Here is an 18803-nt window from a genome sequence, read left to right on the forward strand (position 1 = left end):
AACAAAAGATTACTTCCAGGAGAGAAGGCAAAAATGAGGAGGGAGGAAACAGGGAGGAGTCTGAGAGAAAGAGGTAGAGTGACAAAGGAAAAAACTATGGGATGGAAATACTAGAGGGAAGGCAGGTGTGGAGATGGAGAATGGAGCCTAAACACACTGGCTGTCAGGAAGGGACAGAGAGAAGGTGAGCATTGTGAACATTTCAGCATCCCCAATTCAATAACAAAGTAAGCTGTTGCTTTATAGCATTCACCTAGGAGACCAGGGCAAGGAGGTTTTACTTTGCACTTACCCTGCAGTCATCTCTTACATAGGATTCATTCACTGTCTATAATAACTTAGCTTAAGAGGTTATTTTCTCTTCAGGAAGCTGTTCAGAAGACTGGCCACCGATAGCTCCCATAACAAACTGGTTCCCCATTTGAGGTTCAGAAGCAGGGAATATCTGCACTTGTCAGAACCAATACTATCGCTCAAGTCAAACCTGAAGGTGTGCCACATATGCTGGGATAGAAACCTCATCAACAAAGTAGGTTCTGTTTTCTTTCGGCAGAGTAAAGTTTGAACTCATGGCCTTGCACTCATTAGGCAGGTGACCTACCACTTGAGCTATGCCTCCAGCTCTTTTTGCTTTTGTTATTTTTCAGAAGGATCTTGTGACTTTGTCCGTGTTGACGCTGGACAGCAACTCTTCTACCTACACCTCTGCATAACCAGAATTATAGCTATGAACCACTATGCCCAGCTTTTCTTTGAGATAGGGTCTTGCTAACTATTTTGCCCAGGATGGCCTTGAACCACAACCCTCCTACCTGGGATTACAGACGTGAGTTATCACACCCAGCTACAAAGTTGCTTCTTATGAGGAAGACTGGAACCTCTCTCACAGGAATACATGAAAATCCCAAGAAAGCAGTTTCATTCCACAGAGCAAGAGGTCAAACTCCTAGGACCTCCTCTGTTGTAGAGAACTAGTAAAAGGCCCCCATGCTTCCAGGCCCCCTGCTTCCAGCTGAAGCCTATCTCATCCCTCCAACTCACTTGGGGACAGGACATCTGGAGGGGAGACCTCTAGGTCCTCCTGCAGCATCACTGTCAGTCCCAGGACTCACTCTACTTAGTGCAGCAACAGATTTAGCTGCTGCTGAGAAAGGAAACAAGGGAAGTGGTTGTTGCTCTCAACCATGTCTTTTCAGAGAATCTAAAGCCATGCTGTGCCTTTGAAACCACACTCTTTCCAAGACAGCACCAGACCTCCCTTAGTGTGCACTCCTCTGACATACACGGTACAGGGACAGCTGGGCACTGCATGCTGTTGCTCAGCTGTATGGCGCGTTAACTCTGGGGTGGGACAGAGCCACAAATGCGTAAGCAAAGACCCCAGAACAGCCGGACTATAGCTAGCAAGCCCACCATCACCCCGGCTCAGCTTGCACAGGATTAAAGGGGATACTCTTCTAGTCAGTTATAGGCAAGAGGTAGTCATGGTTGGTTGACCAATTAACTTTGTTTATTGGGTGAGAACGTAGAGCTAGTTAGGAAATACTAGTACCAAGTCTCCATAAATAGCTTCCTGCTGGTTATAATCACAAGGTTAGAAATGAAAACCTATAACCTATAACAAAAACAAAATTTCCCCATGGTTTTCCAGAACCTGGGCATGTCCCCGAATGTAAGAATTTAGCTCTGGCTCTTTCCAATGCTTAATGATTCACTGTGGTTCTGCTGCCACTATCCACTCCCTCCTGTGATCCTGGGCCAGCTGAGGGATTAGCACTTAGTTATCTGTCTTAAACTGGGAGAGTTTACAGATCACTCTTCACCAATCTTGTTTGAGAGACACAGAAAAGCCAGATGGGAGAGAGCCTTGAAAACTTTTCAACCAAGGGAACCAAAGGCTGGCTTGTTCCAATGGCTTTCCAGTGATAGTCTAACTGAGCTGAAGCATTTACCTACAGGGGCTATACCAGGCAACCATGTGACAACCAATTAGATACCTTAAATCTGCCTGAAAAGACAGGTGACCTGCAATCTTGGGGTGGCTTCTAGGCTTGACTTGGATTCTCCTCAAGCTCAATCTGCCTGACGATCTGTATTGAAGGAGGACAGAGCTGAACCCAGAGACTGACAGCTGCCCACTTGCCATATGGCCTGAACAGCAGGGCTTAGGGCTTGGAAAACACCTAAACATAGAGGGAGCTAATTACAGCTCAACATCACTAATGCAAAAAGAAAAAAAAAAACAACTTAAGGATAGATTAGCAACCAGTATAAAACTTTCCTTATTTCCTACTGGAAATGAATCCCAATATCCTCATTGTCCACTTTGAGTACTTGGAAACAAGCCCAAGGCCGAAGTCCAACATGACTGTTTTGTGGGGATGTTCTTACCATCAGGAACCTCATCTGGCCTCTTCCTCTTCTCATACACAATAATGATCACCAGAAGTATGATGATTTCAGCCAGAATTCCCAAAAAAGGCCAGAGTGGGGCTAGGTGGCTCCGTACCCTGAGGATGGTGACAACTGCAGCAGAGCCAATAGAGTTGGTAGCATTGCATTCATATTCGCCAGGGTCTTCTGTGATCTGCAGGTTTGTAATACTCAACTCAGTGTAATTCTCCTTGTTGATGATAAAAAAGCGGCCAGAGGTATTAACAATGTCCTGCAGGAAGAAAAGTGGGGACACACAAAGATCAGAATAGGTGAGCTAGTGGCCAAGGGAAGTGTGACACTGTCCCTTCATTCTTACCAGGCCACTGGCTGGCATAAGACTGCAGTGTCTACGTTTGTTCAAGGAATTTTGAGCACTTCATGCTGACTTCCCTTCAATATCAACAACAACAAATCAATAAGCTTCTGATAGGTACATGCCTCCCCTGCCACTGGTCCTCTGAACTTCTCTGGCTTCCAGAAAGCAAGTGGAGACCTATTGCCTGTAGACCCAAAAAAGACCAACGATCTAACGAATGCTGTTTCAAACAGCAGGTAAGAAACCCAAACAGGAAGATGGAAAGGTTGGCAGAGGGGCTCATGCGGTAAGAGCACCTGCCAATTGCAAGCATGAGGCCCTGAGTTCAAACCCCAGTGTCGCCTCCCCCAAGAAAAGATGATAATAGGAGGAGGAAGTGCAGACCCTCATAGCACCCATGTGCCTGGGGAACCTCAGGCATGTATGATGATTTCCAAGTCAGCACATTTATTTCACACTTGGTAAGGCCTGACAAGTCTCCTTAAACAATGCTAAGAAGTGACTCTTCAGGCAGGGGGAAATTCAAAATTGCCCTTTCCTTTCAAGACTACAAGCCGTAGTCTTAAAAGCAGTCAACAAATACCTAGTAATATATACCTATACATTTTATATCCTACTAAAGGGAAAATGAGATAGACATGGAGAAGTATGACACAAAAATGCTCAAGGAGTTTGACCTCAGGAGAGAAGCAGATAGCCAAAGGAACGTGAGAGAAGGTATATGGAGTGCTGTGAGGCACTGCAGGAAAGAATCAGGAAACGCTTTAGAAAAGAGCTGTCACTTGCATGGGATCATGGAGGTAGAGTTGACAGAGCAGGTCTGGAGCAATCCAGGCAGAGATTGGCATGTATGTGAGGCAGAGGTGTTGAGAATGCATGAGCAGGGGTTTTGGGTAGAGCTGGGATGAGCTCTAGCACTCAGAGGATGCTGGCAGGGGAAAAATGGGCCATGGATCTTCACCCTGCAACAAGTAACACAATACACAGAAATAGTAGAAAGGAAAGGGAAAGATTAACCCTCAAATTATTCTAGTTACAGCATACAATCATGTGTGCATTTTAGTATGGGTACACTGAAATGGAGAATGTGGTCTTCAAGAAAGGAACTATTTTGTGAAGTTCCATGCTTCATCTTTCCAAAGATGAAAATACCCACTTAGTACTTTCAGCCTGCTTTGGCAAAAGCTACAGCCCTCCTGTAGCTTTTGGACAGTTTTTGTCAACACCTTAGAAAATCAGTCATGTCTTTTTGTTTTTTGGTTGGTATAGGGGCTTGAACTCAGGGCCTTGTGCTTATAGGCAGGCGCTCCACCACTTGAGCTATGATGCCAGCCCTTTTTGATTTCGTTATTTTTGTATGCCAAGGCAGGCCTGGACCACAATCTTATTTACACTTCCCATATAGCTGGAATGGCTGGCACACACCACCATGCCTGGTTTTTTTACCGGGAGAGATTGGGTCTAACTGTTTGCCTTGCCTTGAACTGTCATCCTCCTGATCTCAGTCTCCCAAGTAGCCAGATGTGACCACCGCACCTAGCTACCTGCAACATCTTGTTGGTCTTTCAAGGGTCTGCCATGAAGACGCTCAACTCAACATCTTCATCTCCTCACTCATCCTGATCCTCCTTACTAAAGGGTTTTTGAAATCTAATCATCATTACTGCTGGCACTGGAGTCAACACCAGACATCTTACTCTCAAAGAGGTCATGGAGTGGGAAGAATAAAGGACTTGAAATTAAAAAAACGAAAACAAAACTGGTATGACCCTTGGTTTTACCACCAATTTACATTGGTTACTATGTAACCTGTCCAAACAGGCTGGATCAGATGATCTGCAGGGATCTGTCTAATCAAAGAGGTTGCCTGAAAAGTACAATGCTATATACAAGGACTGGGAACATGTATGATATCCTCTCTGACAAAAGGGGAAATAGACTAGGAATCACTAAATCAGAGGAAGTAAGAGAACAAGGCACTGTCTAAAGATGACTTTTTCTGTAGCAAATATTGTTGAATTAAAAATGTATAAGGCTATCCTTCGGTCTGCTTAGGTTCCCCCAATTTTTTATAAGTATTTGCTGAGTTCTAGGAACTAATTTATAATTGTCCTCAGGCCCTTGTCTTCCAAAAAACACAAAAATCAAAAAACCAAGATAGGTACTCATAGTTAAGATTCTGAAGATCAGGTTTAGTTCTTTGTGTCAACTCCTAAAGGCAAGTAATGTAATTCCGTACCAGACAGACAGCTCTCACAAATCATGTACAGAGTGTCCATGCTAGAGAAACACTGTCCTCCAGAATCATCATATAAACCACTCATCACTCTACAAAGAGTAACCAAAGCCATGCCCACATCCAAGAATATAGTCGTTGTGGTAAATGATCCAGATGTCTGGACCTCCCTAGGAGAAACTCTAACGAGCACAAAGACCCAGGCGTAGAGAAGCAGGGCTGCCTCCTACTCACCACGAGCATACCATTCTCCTTCTTGCGCCATATCCACTCTGGGTGGGGGTAGCCAACTGACTTGCAGTACATCATGGCATCCTGCCCTTCATTCTTGTTCTCACTCCGTTTATGGCCAGTTATGTCAGGAGCAGCTGTGAAAAAGTGTTAAATACAGTTACCATGGAAGTCTATTCTGAATGGGATATAAAACCCCTACCTACTTGCTCAGAGCCCTGCTTCAGATACAATTGGTCTTTAGGCACACCCTAACATTTAGCTTTGATAAAGAAAATTCAGATCAGAATAGGGTAATGGGACTAGCCCAACCCACGAAGCAGCCAAGCAGATATCAGGGCTATTAATATATGAGGTTCTAATAAAGTAGGAGGTTCTCCAACCTACTGGAAAAAGACCAAAATGCCCTTAAACCCTCCTTAAAGAATATCCAAATAGAACCCATTATCATCTCCTCTATCAGTCCAAGTTTCTTCTTAAAACACCGGTACCAACAATTATGGAGCATATTAAATGTTACATAAACATACCAAACACATAAAATCAAGTCCATTATAAGCCATGTGAAAACAGTGAATGCATGGGAAAAGCTACTTGATGATTATCAATGACCAAAGCTCTCCCAGGAAAGAGGGCATTCAGCAAATTGGGCTTTACAAGGGGAACCAATGTCCCAAAAGCTTTTGTTAGCAGCTTAGGAATCTGCCTTGAGCAAGGTGTGAACACAAGCCTGTAAAACCAGCACTTGGGAGGCAGAGTCAGGAGAATCCAGAGTTCAAGACAGTCCTCGAAAAGACCGTCTCAAAACAAAAACAAACGAACAAAAAACCTGACTTGATGAACAGCTGATTTGCAACAATTTTAGTGAACCCCATCTATGGGGGGGACAGAAATTTCTAGGCATGCTAAAAGCTGTTGACCTTTTCTACTTTCAGGGACCACTTAGGAATAAACAAACAGCACCTATAATCTAAAAATCTAAAAATTAAATCAGTTCAAGGATCCAAGAATGAGGGTAATTCTTTGACTTTAACCTTTATTTTGGTAGTACTGGGGTTTAAACTCAGTGCTTTGCACTTGCTGTGCAGGCATGGGTCCACCGCGTAAGCCATGCCTACAGCCCTTTTTGCACTGGTTATTTAGGAGACACGGTCTTGCTTTTTGCCCAGGCCAGCCTGGACCATGATCCTCCTATTTTATGCTTCTTGCCCTACCTAGGATGACAGGCATGCACCACCATGCCCAGCTTTTTTCCATTCAGATGGGGCCCTTAAAAACTTTTTTGCCAGGGCTGGCCTGAAACTTTGATCTCCTGATCTCGGCCTCCCACATAGCTTGGGATGAAAGCGGCATTCCACTGTGCTCAGTTATAGGTCTCACGAACTTTTTGCCCAGGCCAGCCTCAAACCAATAAATATCCTCCCAATCTCAGCCTCCCAAGTAGCTAGGATTACAAGGGTAACCACTGGTGTCCAGCTGACTTTAACCTTCTAACTATATTTTCGTATTATTTTTACTTTTTTTTGTGTGTGTGTGTGTGCAGTACTGAGGCTTGTACTCAGGGACTCATGCTTGCTAGGCAGGCGCTCTACCATTTGAGCTCCAGTTTAACTGTTTTCTATTTATTAATGCCTAACCAGTTACAGTAACCTGAAAGCAATAAAACTCAAATTAAACCAGAGTTACGCCCAAGTTGACTAAGAGATTTGACAGGCCTTGGTTCAAATTCCAGTTTTACTGGATCTTTAATTATTCTATGTTTTGGTTATATACCTATTATCAAATAGAGATAATTCTTGCTCCTGCTTCCCTCCCATTGTTCCTAAATAAGTAAAATGTCAAAATACTTATTTTGAGACTGACCCATGTACCACCTTTGACTGGCTTGGCTTTTCTTGGCTTAAAAACAATCCAAAGTCCTACTGTACACAGACTGTGCTTCGCAGGCACAAACTGGTCTTGCATTCAACTTCAAGAGGCACCTGTACAGGAATGAATGGGTTAGGCCCCAAGATGTCTCTACTACCAGTTCCTGCTAAACTGAGGCCTGCTCATAGCATTCAGTGTGAAATGTTTTCTGGAATGTTATAAAGGAAATGATGCCTTTTCGTTTTTTCGAGGCAAAATTCTTTATTATCGAAGGGAATGGTCAGGTTGCCTCTATCTTGTTCCCACCAAAGCAAACTTTTCCCATAGCTAATCCATCACTTCTTGGACCTTCTGATGACCCTTCCTCTGAGCTTTCTTCAGTCAAAAAATATTAAGTGCTCCAACGAGTAGGGTTCCATAGCTATACCTAACCAAAATAGCATCATGGGGCGGACAAAGGACACAGCAGGCATTGACTTTGTTGTCTCCAGCTGCATTTCATCACTTAACAAGTATTTGTTGGTCACCTACTACATGCCATGTATGTCATAGAAGGGTGGCAAAAGGCCTTTCTGATAAGGTATACTTAAGCATAGTTGTGAAGAAAGTAAGAACTAAGTCACTCATATGTGCAGGACAAACATTACAGGGAGAGGGAGAGGTAAAGGCAAAGGTCTTGGGGCAGATGTGTGCCTGTTACATAAGAACAGCAAAGGAGTTTGGCCAGAATACCAAAAACAAGAAAATAGTAGAAGATGCAATCAGAGTCTGAGAACCCAGCTGAGAGGAACTGTAGGCCACTGTAATGACTTGGCATTTACACTGAGTCTGGAGCCATTGGTGACTACAAAATACAGGTGGTAACATGATCTGTGTGTTTTAGTTGACTCCCTGTGGCTATGTGGGCAACTGCAGAGAGACAACAGTGGAAACACAACCAATCAGGCTACTCAAGTTATCCAGACAAGGAAGAAAGGGGTGGTTTGCATAAGGGCAGTAGCAATGGAATGGGAGAAGAGGCAGTGAAATTATGGGTATTTTAATTTTAATTTTATTTTGGCACTAGGGTTTGAAAGGGCTTCATGATTACAAAGCAGGAGCTCTTCTGTTTGAGTCACACATTCAGTCCATTTTGCATTGGTTATTTTGAAGATGGGGTCTCAGAAACCATTTACCTAGGCTAGCTTCAAACCACAATCCTCCTGATCTCAGCCTCCCATGCAGCTAGGCGTACAGGTATGAGTCACCAGTGCCTGGTAAGATTCTGGACATATTTTATAGATTGAGTTAATATATTTGTTAATGAACTGGATACGGGACATGAGAGAAAAAGGAGTCAAGGATGACTCCAAGATTGTACCCTGAGTAATCCCAAGAATGGAGCTGCTAGTTACTAACATGAGGAAGACTAAAGAAAACTCAGGGTAGTTTTACATGTTTCTTTTTAGTTTGTTTTGTTGGGGAAGAAAGCAATAGTGGTGGTTCAAAACCAGGAGTTTTTAACATGGAAGTGAAATTGTCAGCCAGGAAGCTGAATATTAAGTGTGGAGCTCAGGGCAGTGGTTCAGGGTAGAGATACAAATTTTAGAAATGTATTTTCCTGTTTTCATTCTCCTCTGCCACAAAGAAAATACCCACTCTGGGCCAGTTACCTGCCTAATGCCATTAGCACTGTGAAGTCAGTACTATCAGATTTTGCTTTGGAGGATCATCCCCAAGAACATACACTAGAATCAGCCAGAAGGCTGGAAACTGAAATTGACATATAGCTCCACAGACTCTACAGTCACTAGTCTGAAAGGACTCAAACTTTAAAAGGTCAGAACTGGGGAGAAGGTTAGAGATGGTCTTCACTCCTGCTTTGGTGTTAAGAAGAGAACATTACTTTCCCTTTCATTTATCTAGTGCAAACATTCTGCAGAGGCTTCTATTTAAAAATGGGAACACAGCCTTAAAGGCTTCTATTAACTTAGGCAATTCCCACCACGTTTATTGGCCATGTTACAGAGTATAAGCCTACAACAGAGTTTCAATGGCCAGATAAACTCCTGCTTTCTCTTCCTCTTACCAAAAAAAAAAAAAAAAAAAGTATGAAGCTTTGGACTATTGCCTCTACCTACTGTATACCAAAGAATAATACCCTTGTTATTCACCCTTTGGGTGATACAAAAATCACTAGCATACTAGACAGAAAATTAATGCAAACCCCACCACTCCACCCTTAAGAAGGGAGTAACTATAACAACTATCACTTTAGCCTTTGGATAAATGAAAAGGTGTCACTTCTCTCTTATCCTTTCTGGTAGTTACTCACTTAGTGCCTGCTTCTGTTCCACCCGCTGGGCAAGCCAGCACACCCACAGCAAGGAATATAACCAGGCGCTCAGAGTACATGTACGATAGTCAGAGAGACCCATTAGTGTTCAACTACTAGTGATGGTTTTTAAATAGTCCACAAATTATTTAATATGTAGCCATTTAAGAGGTGAAGCTTAATTTCCCTTATCTTGAGTGAGGGCTGGATTTGAGAACACCCTTCTTGAATAAAATAAAGCAGAAGTAAAGGTATACAACTCTGGAAATTAGTTCAGATAAGGCGCTGAGGCTTTTTTCATTCTCTCTCCATCTCCTTTGCTGCCACAATGTTTCTTGCTGTTTTCATTTTTTGGTGGTACTGTGAGGCAGGGGATGAACTCTGGATCTCATGCTGAGTGGCAGGCAGCTGCTCTATCACTTGAGCCACACAACTAGCCCTTTTTTATTTTTTTGGATAGGGTCTCATGATTTTGCCCAGGGCTAGCCTCATACTGTAACCTCCTGCCTAAGCCCTCCATTTAAGGGGAGGTTATCGTACTTAACAAGTATGCTAAGCCGGACATCGTGGCCATGCCTGTAATTCTAGCACTTGAGAGACTGAGGCAGAAGGATGGTGAGTTTGAGGCCTGCCTGGGCTACACAGCAAGTTCCAAGCAGCCTGTACTAGACAATGAGATCCTATCTCAAAACAAAAACAAAATCTCCACAAATACTAAAATTTAAAAAAAAAAAAAGACAGTAAGACCCAAAAGCACAAGTGGGTTGCTTCTAAACATCCCATTCTGCATGGACAGTCTTTTTTCTTCCTTTATGCAACACATCTAATCCCAGAGACACTGCATCTTTGCCGTAGGGAAAATACAGCCTGACTAAAGGAAGGAGGAGAGCTGATTTACTACTAGCCACGTCTAAGCCCAAGAAGGAATATATGAGAATGGTCCAGATGGAAGCAAGAAAAGATGTAGGTTTCTGGCCCAACAAGTGGCCTCCACAAGAGTAGACTCATCACTGGTTGTGAAAACTTAGAGCAGTTTAGGACCTATGTTGTCTTCTACAGCATGAAATTGTCGCAAAGGCACAGCTGTCTCCTCCCAGGCAGTGGTTCCCAGTCTCAGATGCACACTATAATCACCTGGGGGTGCTCTTTTCTTTTTTTGAGACAAGGTCTCACCATGTTGTCCATGTAGGTCTTGAACTACTAAGTTCAAAGTGATCCTCGCACCCTAGTAGTTAAGAATATAAGCCATGGGCCACTATGCCTGGCTTCCTTGGATGCTTTCAAAAAGTCTGACGCATAGGCCACATTTCAGATGAATCAAAGTTTGAGATCACTGCTCTAACACCTCTCCTGGTGCCAGTGTTGGAAGTTGGGGACTATGAGGAAGGAAGAGTCCCCATCATGTAAGAGGTAGAGGAACAGGGCACAGTGAGGCAACACTCTCCATGCAGAGAAGCTGACAGCCATTGCCACCAGGAAAGTAAGCTTGGAATTTATTTCCTTCAATACCAAACTCTCACCTTTATCCACATGAGGGAACCACATACTGTCAGAGGCCTACAGAACACTTGAGGCTGAATCCGGAGAAGAAAACTAACTGGTAAAGATCATGGTGAGTTTAATGACAGGAACAAGATTAGAACTCATCTCCTCTTAAATCTTAGTGCAAGGCCTTTTCACTGTTATATGCTGAATACAGCACTGTCTAGTCTTAGGAGCAAGGACTCTGGTGAGCAAGAGCCTGAATGAGAAGCTGGCTCCACTGGTTCAGTCTGTCACATTAGGCCATTCATTTCATTCCCCTGAGTCTTAACTTTATCACCAGGAATGTGGTGAAAATAATAGCAGTTACCCAATACAGTAGTGAAGACAGAAGGAGAGGAAAGAAACAAATAGTGCCTGGCAGGTAGTAAGTGTGCAGTGATGTTAGTTTTCTTCCTATTATTTAGAAAGGTCAGGGCAGTACCCTGAAGAGGAAAGAAAAAAGTAGGGATAGTTATTTGGGTTGAGGTTGATGCTCACAATGTCCTAGAGCTTCCAAACATTATCATGTTTTTAAAAGACTTCCTATATAGTCACAATTCTAAACCAAAACCAGCTCTTACATCAACTGTGACCTAAAGGGTGTCAGAACCTCTAGGCATCCTTACCAGGCAAACTATTTTTCCTAAGTGAAGAAATGCCCGTGAAAATGCTACTCCTGCTGAAGGTGCGGTACAAATGTGAGATGTGGATCGTTCCTTTCAGTAATGGTATGCATCACCACCACCACACAATCCATCTCATCCAGTTTCAACTCCGGTATGTCACCTCTAAAGCACTGTAATGAGCAGGAAGCAGGGCAGAGCCTCTTCCAGAAATCCTAACATTTAGTCCTAAAAAAAAATGCTCAAATGCAAAGAAAGCTAAGAAGCATGGAAAAGAAAAACAAAAGCAATTTGGCTTTTGAGCCAACAAAAGAGAAACCCATTAGAAATGTCCAAGGAGCAAGATGAGATAGCCCTAAAAAGTCTCTAGGTCCAAACTTTTCTAGTCTGGAATGTACCTCACACAAGAGTCAGTGACACATTTGTTGCAAAGGATTTGATAACCACCAAAATAATTTTATAAAAACATCAAGGAAACTCAAATTCCTTATTTTCTGAATTAATCAAAATGGTTGAAGGATGAGGACACTGTTTGATAGTCATTGTCTCTTTACTTTCTAAATTATATGGAAATTTTAAATTTGATTTTTTACAAGCATTTTTTTTTTTGTAATTTTGGAAAAGGAAGGAAGGGAAAAAGAAGGTATAAGGGGCAAAAGGTTTAAAGAATTACATGGACTAAAAATTTCAACACCATTCATTGATGAATCCTCTGGAGAGTCAAAAAGTTGCCCTTCTCAGAGTGAGCTAAACAGATCCCAGGGCACCTAGGCTTTGGCACAGGTCAACAACAATTACGCCTCTCCTGACCAACCATGCTCCTCCTGCCTCCTCTCTGCTGAGGTCACCTGTCAAACACCTAGGAAATGTAACTCTTAACAGTAATTTTATCTTCCTGTTTATACAGTGCCTCATTCCTTGTGGGGGGGGGAGGGAAAGAGGAAGGAGGGGAAAAAAAGAGAGGGAAGGAAGGAGAAAGGTAAAAAAATAACTGCTTTTCAGACACAAGGCCTTTCTCAATACATGAAGATACTACTATCTTCAAAATTCCTTTCTTAGCTAGGTGTGGTGTTCACACCTGTAATCCCAGCACTAGGGAAGCTGAGGTGGAAGATCGTAAGTCCCAGACTAGCCTAGGCTACACAGCAAAACCTTGTCTCAAAGGAAAGAGAGAAAAAAAAAAATCCTTTCTTGACAATAATCTACAGGCCAGGGTAAAAAAGCATGGTCACCTCAGGTCTATTCCCAAACACATAGCCCTCTTCCCTCTTCTTTAGCCCTTCTTTTCTTTGTATCCCATAGGTAATTTAAGATTTGGTAATCTGACATATACTGTTCAGTCCCTGGGTAGGCTAAATTCTTCACTCCTCATAGTGCTGAGCCTAAACAACTCCCCAGAGATATTCTGGAAGGCAGCAAAAGCCACACTGGGAAGAAAAGAGCTAAATGTAGAAGAGGTGCTGAAGAAGTACATATGTATGATCTGAATACATTGCCCTCAATTGATGACTCAATTAAAGACATCAATGAAGATTCTCAGATACTCCTTTCAGCAAAAGAGTCACTTATGTCCCTTGAATCTCTCTGTTCTTAAGTGTAATCACTTCTTACCTGTCTTATTACTCAGCAGATTTTTTAAACCACTGTATCTGTAAAAAGATAACTGTCTCTAACTTGACCTTAGAGGCACTGAGGGAATAAAATGACAGCTTATGTGACAATGGTTTGAGAATTAGCACATACCCCACTCCAAATGCAAGGCAGTTTTTCTACCAACCACACCTGGAAGCTAGCTTAGAATATGATCCCAGGTCTGTGGAAAGCTTTTTAAACTTAACATAAAAAAAAGTCAAGTGTTTACAGTCCTTACCAGGCTCAATTACTCACAACCAACACATTATACATTCAGCTGTTTTCTATCAGATGTTAGGGAAAAAAAGACAAAAATTCCTTGTGAATTTTCTTGACAGACTAGTAAATAATATATCTGTTCAATGTAGGCATAGAATATACTTTAGAATTTCATAAATAAATTTTCTCAAAAGTCTACCTTTTTTAAAACCAAGATACTGCCAAGGTGCTGGTGGCTCACGCCTGTAATCCTAGCTATTTGGAAGGCTTAGATTGGAAGGATCATGGTTCAAGGCCAGCCTGGGCAAAAAGTTCACAATACTCCATCTCCAAAATAACCAGAACAAAATGGACTGGAAGTGTGGCTCAAGCAGTAGAGTGTCTGCTTTGCAAAGCATGAAGTCCTAAGTTCAAACCTCAGTGCCACCAAAACAAAACAAAACCCAGGATACCACCACCTTCTCCATCACAGGTCTGTGGTACAGTAAAAATGCAATAGTGTAGTCAGTATCTTAGTGCCTTAAACATGATACTCTAAGACAGTTCAATGCAATGCAAGTGAAAACACTTCTGCTAGCAGCCTCCTATTCTCTGCCCCTCCCCACTACTTCTTCCTAACTGTGAAGAAAGATACTTTTGGGCTGCTGAATCTCATCTTCTAAGGCAGCCAACCCAATGGAAAAAACCAGCACTGTTTTCACTGTTAATCTGCTGCTTAGAAATCATTAACTCCAAAGCCATTCAGGACTGCACTGGTTAGCCAGGACTTGTAATTGTATGTAATTATTTCAAAGGCTTGAGAAGGACCATTTAGCTAGACACACCACTCTCCTCTTTCCTCATCCATACCACCCCACTGCACTTGGGACTTTGTGACAAGGGTTCAGCCAGGAATGTTGCAGGTCCAACTCTCATACAGAGTGAAAATCTCCTTACACAGATCAGCTCACCTACAATGGAGAAGGCCATCATTGGCTTACAGAAAACATTTCCCTATACCCTTCATCCTCATGTTGAATATGGCATCCTTTAAAAACAACAACAACAAAACCCTAGATCACTCTACAAAAAGCTACTGTGGAAATCAAATGTCAGGTTCTGGCCTGTTGTGATCTGTAACCATGTGACTCCACACCTTCAGGCATTCAGAATTAAATCTGGTAGCCAGAAGAGGCATTGGCTGTCCCTTCATCAGCTCACTAGGGCTGCAACGCCATCACTTTCCTTTCATACTGCATAATGGAAACCGAATGTAACTAAACCTTTCTTGAATCTGCCTTTTTAATTTTCCAAACAGTTTAAGGAAGAACTAAATGCCTGTTAAATAGGTCCTTTCTTTTTCCTAAATTGATTCTTCCAGTTTCTAGAAATGTTCCTATGGATTTAAAGAACAATTTTGTGTCCTCCTTAAACAAAATGAAACAATGCTGAAAATAAAAAATCTCCCCTCTTTAGTATGACCTCGAACAGTAGCCCTGTCTCCCACTGGTCATTTTGTAACAGAGGAAAAAACATCAGATTGGAAGACAAGACCTGGGCACTTAGGCTAGCTCTCCCAAAAACTCACTAAGGGACACAGAGCCACTGGGTTCACTTTTCTGGCTCTCAGTTGCTTGCTGTGATGGACGTGGAAAAGCTGCTATTCATGTTGTTAGAAAGCTCCAACTTTTATAGTTTTATTTTCTCTTCTTGAAACTTTCTGGTACAGCCTCATCCCACATGTCCATAGGGTTTCTATGAAATTTCTAATGAATTACACACAAATACTTATGTTCACCTTGCACAATGTACCCTCCCAAACCATGCTGCCCACTGGAGACCTATATAATATACATATAAGGCACTGAGCTTCACATAAGGTTGGGTCATATGAGATGCCAGCATTTAAACATTTTTGAAATACAAAAATAGCAATTCCACATAGTCCAACATACTATACTGACTTACTTAATTCTCCTAGCAAACCTATGAGGTGAGTGCTGTTGATACCCTCATTTCACGAGTGAGGAAATGGAAACATAGAGAAGTTAGTAAATGATGGGGCCTGAATTTAAACACGGGCAGCCAGGCTCCTGGGTTTAACCATAACATTACATTGCTTCTCAAAATGGAAATAAGAAAAGCTTGAAGACCAGGAATCCAGAGCAAGGTAGGGTCTCAGAAGGAGTGAGAGGCTAACATTGCAGCCTCTGCTCGATTGTACCTTTTACTTCGATTGTGGCATTTGCTTTAGGAGCGCTGACAAAATGATATACACAGTGGTATTCGCCTGAATCCTCAGCTCTTGGCTTATTGATCCTGCAAAAATGAGAAGAAAAACAAAGTGATGTAACTGGGAATGTTCAAAATATACAATAAAAGGAAAATCAAAGAGGCAACAAGGACCATGTTTTACAGATCCTGTTCTGTAACGCATCTCACCTCTTCCTAACTAAAAGTAAAACCTCCTCTATATACCCCAAAATATTGTCTTACTCCTTACTGGGTGCCTGGAGTACAGGGATGCAATAGCCCACGACTCCCCAACCTTAAGATGCGTCAGTCTATTGGGAAAAACAAACTGTAAAACAAGTAATCAAAACTAAAGGGTTGCACAAAATACTACAATTTATAATGAAACAGAAGAAGAAGCCATCACTAAAATTTTGCTCATCTGGTGGTTCGAGTCATGGAAACAAGAGGGAAAGTGTGTACACCTACACATGCCTTCTCTCAGCTTCCCTAAATGCTATTTAGCATGCCTTTTAGTAAGTATACTAACCGGACCCAGGCATACTTTAAAAACAAACAAATAAATCTGCCAGTCACAGAGACGCAGAAGTGGTGGGGCGCGGTGAGGAGCCTATCATAAATTCCTGGGTCCTGCATGATCTGGCTCCTGCTTACCCCCCTAGTCTGACCCCATGTCATTTTCTAGCTCTGCTAGCTCTTTCCAATGTGCCAAATCTGTTCCTAACACAAAATCTTCACACAAGATGCTTCTTTACAAAGAATATTCTTCCAATCACTTTTAGCCTACCTAACTCCTTTTTCCATCAGGTCTGAGTTTACACATCACTTCCACCCTACATCTAAATTTCCTCCTCCTCCTTCTCTCTCATACTACGGCGTGGTTCTCAGCACTTAACACAATGTGTAATTACATATTTATGTGATTGCTTAATATCTGACTTCCCAACAGACCAGGCTGTAAGTAGGTAAGCACTGTTTAATTGACACACAATTCTGTACTAGTCCTCACCTGATGCCTACATTACAATAGGGGAATTAAAAAACAAATGAATAATTGAATGAATACAAACTCAGAGTGAACAGCTGTCTACAGACCCAGACCAAGTTAAATAGAGTACCTGTAAGAAACATGTGTGGCAAAAATGCCCTTCTCTCAACTTCACAGGAAATCCTCAACAAGCTTTCTTGCCTGAGGGCAACTTCACACGGCCTCAATATACTGTATCTTATACACACACATACACCAAACACTCAGGTTAGTGAGTAATTACAGAAACAGAATCAACAGCCTCCAGATCACTTCTGCCTACTGGTTAAAATATGGCACTTCTAATGATCAAATCTCCATTGTACTAATATCTAATAAAAACTAACCCTGTCAACTGACTGGCCCAATGTACTTATCAATCTTACTGTTCATTCCAAAAAAGAAACACACACACACACACACACACACACACACACACTCACACACATGGAAAATGGAAGGAGAAGAGAAGAGGAAAGAAAAGAGAACCAAAACACAGGGTAACATGATGGCTGAGGTAAAGCATAGCCCATCTTCAGGAGCATCTCAGCATATATTCTAAACACAGTATTATAAAGGAGCAGCAAGATGTCTTCTCAATTTAATACAAACATCCCATCTGGAATCTATGCTCCCAGTAGGAAATAAGAAGCAAATCAGCTGCTCTTAACAAGTATTCCAGAGTTTGAGGAAGGAGCAGCCACTGTATCTTCAGAGTTTAGCTTTTTAAGTTCCTTCAGAAATATTTGGGAAGACTCCCAAGCTTGACAACATATCTGTGGATTCAAAATCTCCCCACACTATCCCCTTGGACTGGCAATTTGGAAACAACTGAAACAAGTAGAAAACGTTCCCTACAGGCTAAGCCAATGCTCCATGGCTGACTTGAATATTTCCTGAAAAATTATAGTTATGCAGGACGTACCTTAAGAGTTTCAAATAAGCTGAAAGGGAGAGGGGAAGAGGCATTATAAAGTCAAGCTGAAACTTCATGAAGTTACAGCTCAAAGCTTTTGTGGCAACAGCACAAGACCCAAGGGAAACAACTGGATATCTGCCACCTTCAAGGAGGTATTATAAAAAAAACGAATCTGTAAAACTAATGGACACACCAGAAATAAATGCCTTTCATTCCACCCAAGGCATCTCTGATTAACCGTTTCCAAACTCTGAGGACATAGTTGAGGCTATATTTTCTTTTTATTGGGCAGTACTGGGAATCAAACCCAGGGCCTCATTCATGCTATGCAAGTACTCTACCACTGAGCTGTTATCACCAGCCCTTATATTTCCAATTTGGTATCAGAAGAAAGTACAGTGGAGAAAGGCTGGCTAACTTGCTACTAAGTGGTATAGTATGGGGGAGGGATTTTAGAAACAATTCTGTAAGTCTGAAGATCTGGAACCTAGTCTTGGTTCTAAAACTTGTAAGATACAGTATTTGGCCTTAAAAGCAGTCAGGAGTTATTCCTTGGGTCTTAAGTTTCCTCACTTAAAAAAGAAGAAGGATCTACAAATTCATGTCTATCAATTAAATAAGGGATGTGGCAAGATCTGTCTGAAAAATGCTGCAGAATGCCCTGGCTACTAGTGGGTACCCAGGTTTTCCTGACCTCACTCAAGGGCTTTCTTTCTTCATACAGCATTGATCTGCAAAGCAGGACTAGCAAGGATCCTTTTCCAGAGCAGGTTTTAACCAGAAACACACTATGAGGTGCCACGTGTTCTAGACACTCAAAAAGCAAACCTTTGGGTGCACGTTAACTCAGACCAGCAACTCTCTTTTCCTCGGAGGATATTTCTGGACCACAGTCCTCCTTCAGATCACTAAAGAGCCTTGTATCCAACTGGTTCTGATCAGGTTTTAGTGAAAAAAGTGATGTTACTCCTTAAAGGTAATCCATTAGGACATCTACCAAGCAGAAAGATCACTTAGGGAGATGTCTCAAACCTAATTTCAGTTTGATCCCTCAAATCACTGAATTAAATCAATAAACCTGCATGTTTATTGTGACTCTACTATTGACTAGCACTGTTACCCTGAGCAAATCACTCCCTCTTGCCCTGTTTCTCATTGTGAGGGGGATCATCTATGGCTCTCAAACCTGGCTGACCATTAGAGTAATTTAGGAATCTTATGATTC

General features: G+C 42.1%; 1 protein-coding gene across 4 annotated transcripts in view; it reads right to left on the reverse strand.

Moving 5' to 3' along the window:
* Positions 1-18803, reverse strand: part of Nptn (neuroplastin) — an 88579-nt gene that overhangs the window by 34321 nt on the left and 35455 nt on the right. For all 4 annotated transcript variants that reach the window (XM_020165629.2, XM_020165631.2, XM_020165628.2 and 1 more), the window contains 3 exons: positions 15604-15698; positions 5223-5356; positions 2392-2665 (listed from right to left, as the gene is read on the reverse strand). In XM_020165629.2, coding sequence (XP_020021218.1) covers positions 2392-2665; positions 5223-5356; positions 15604-15698 — 503 coding nt within the window. The remainder of the gene's footprint in view (positions 1-2391; positions 2666-5222; positions 5357-15603; positions 15699-18803) is intronic.

Source organism: Castor canadensis, chromosome 19 (genome assembly GCF_047511655.1).
Source record: "Castor canadensis chromosome 19, mCasCan1.hap1v2, whole genome shotgun sequence".
Taxonomy (NCBI): domain Eukaryota; kingdom Metazoa; phylum Chordata; class Mammalia; order Rodentia; family Castoridae; genus Castor; species Castor canadensis.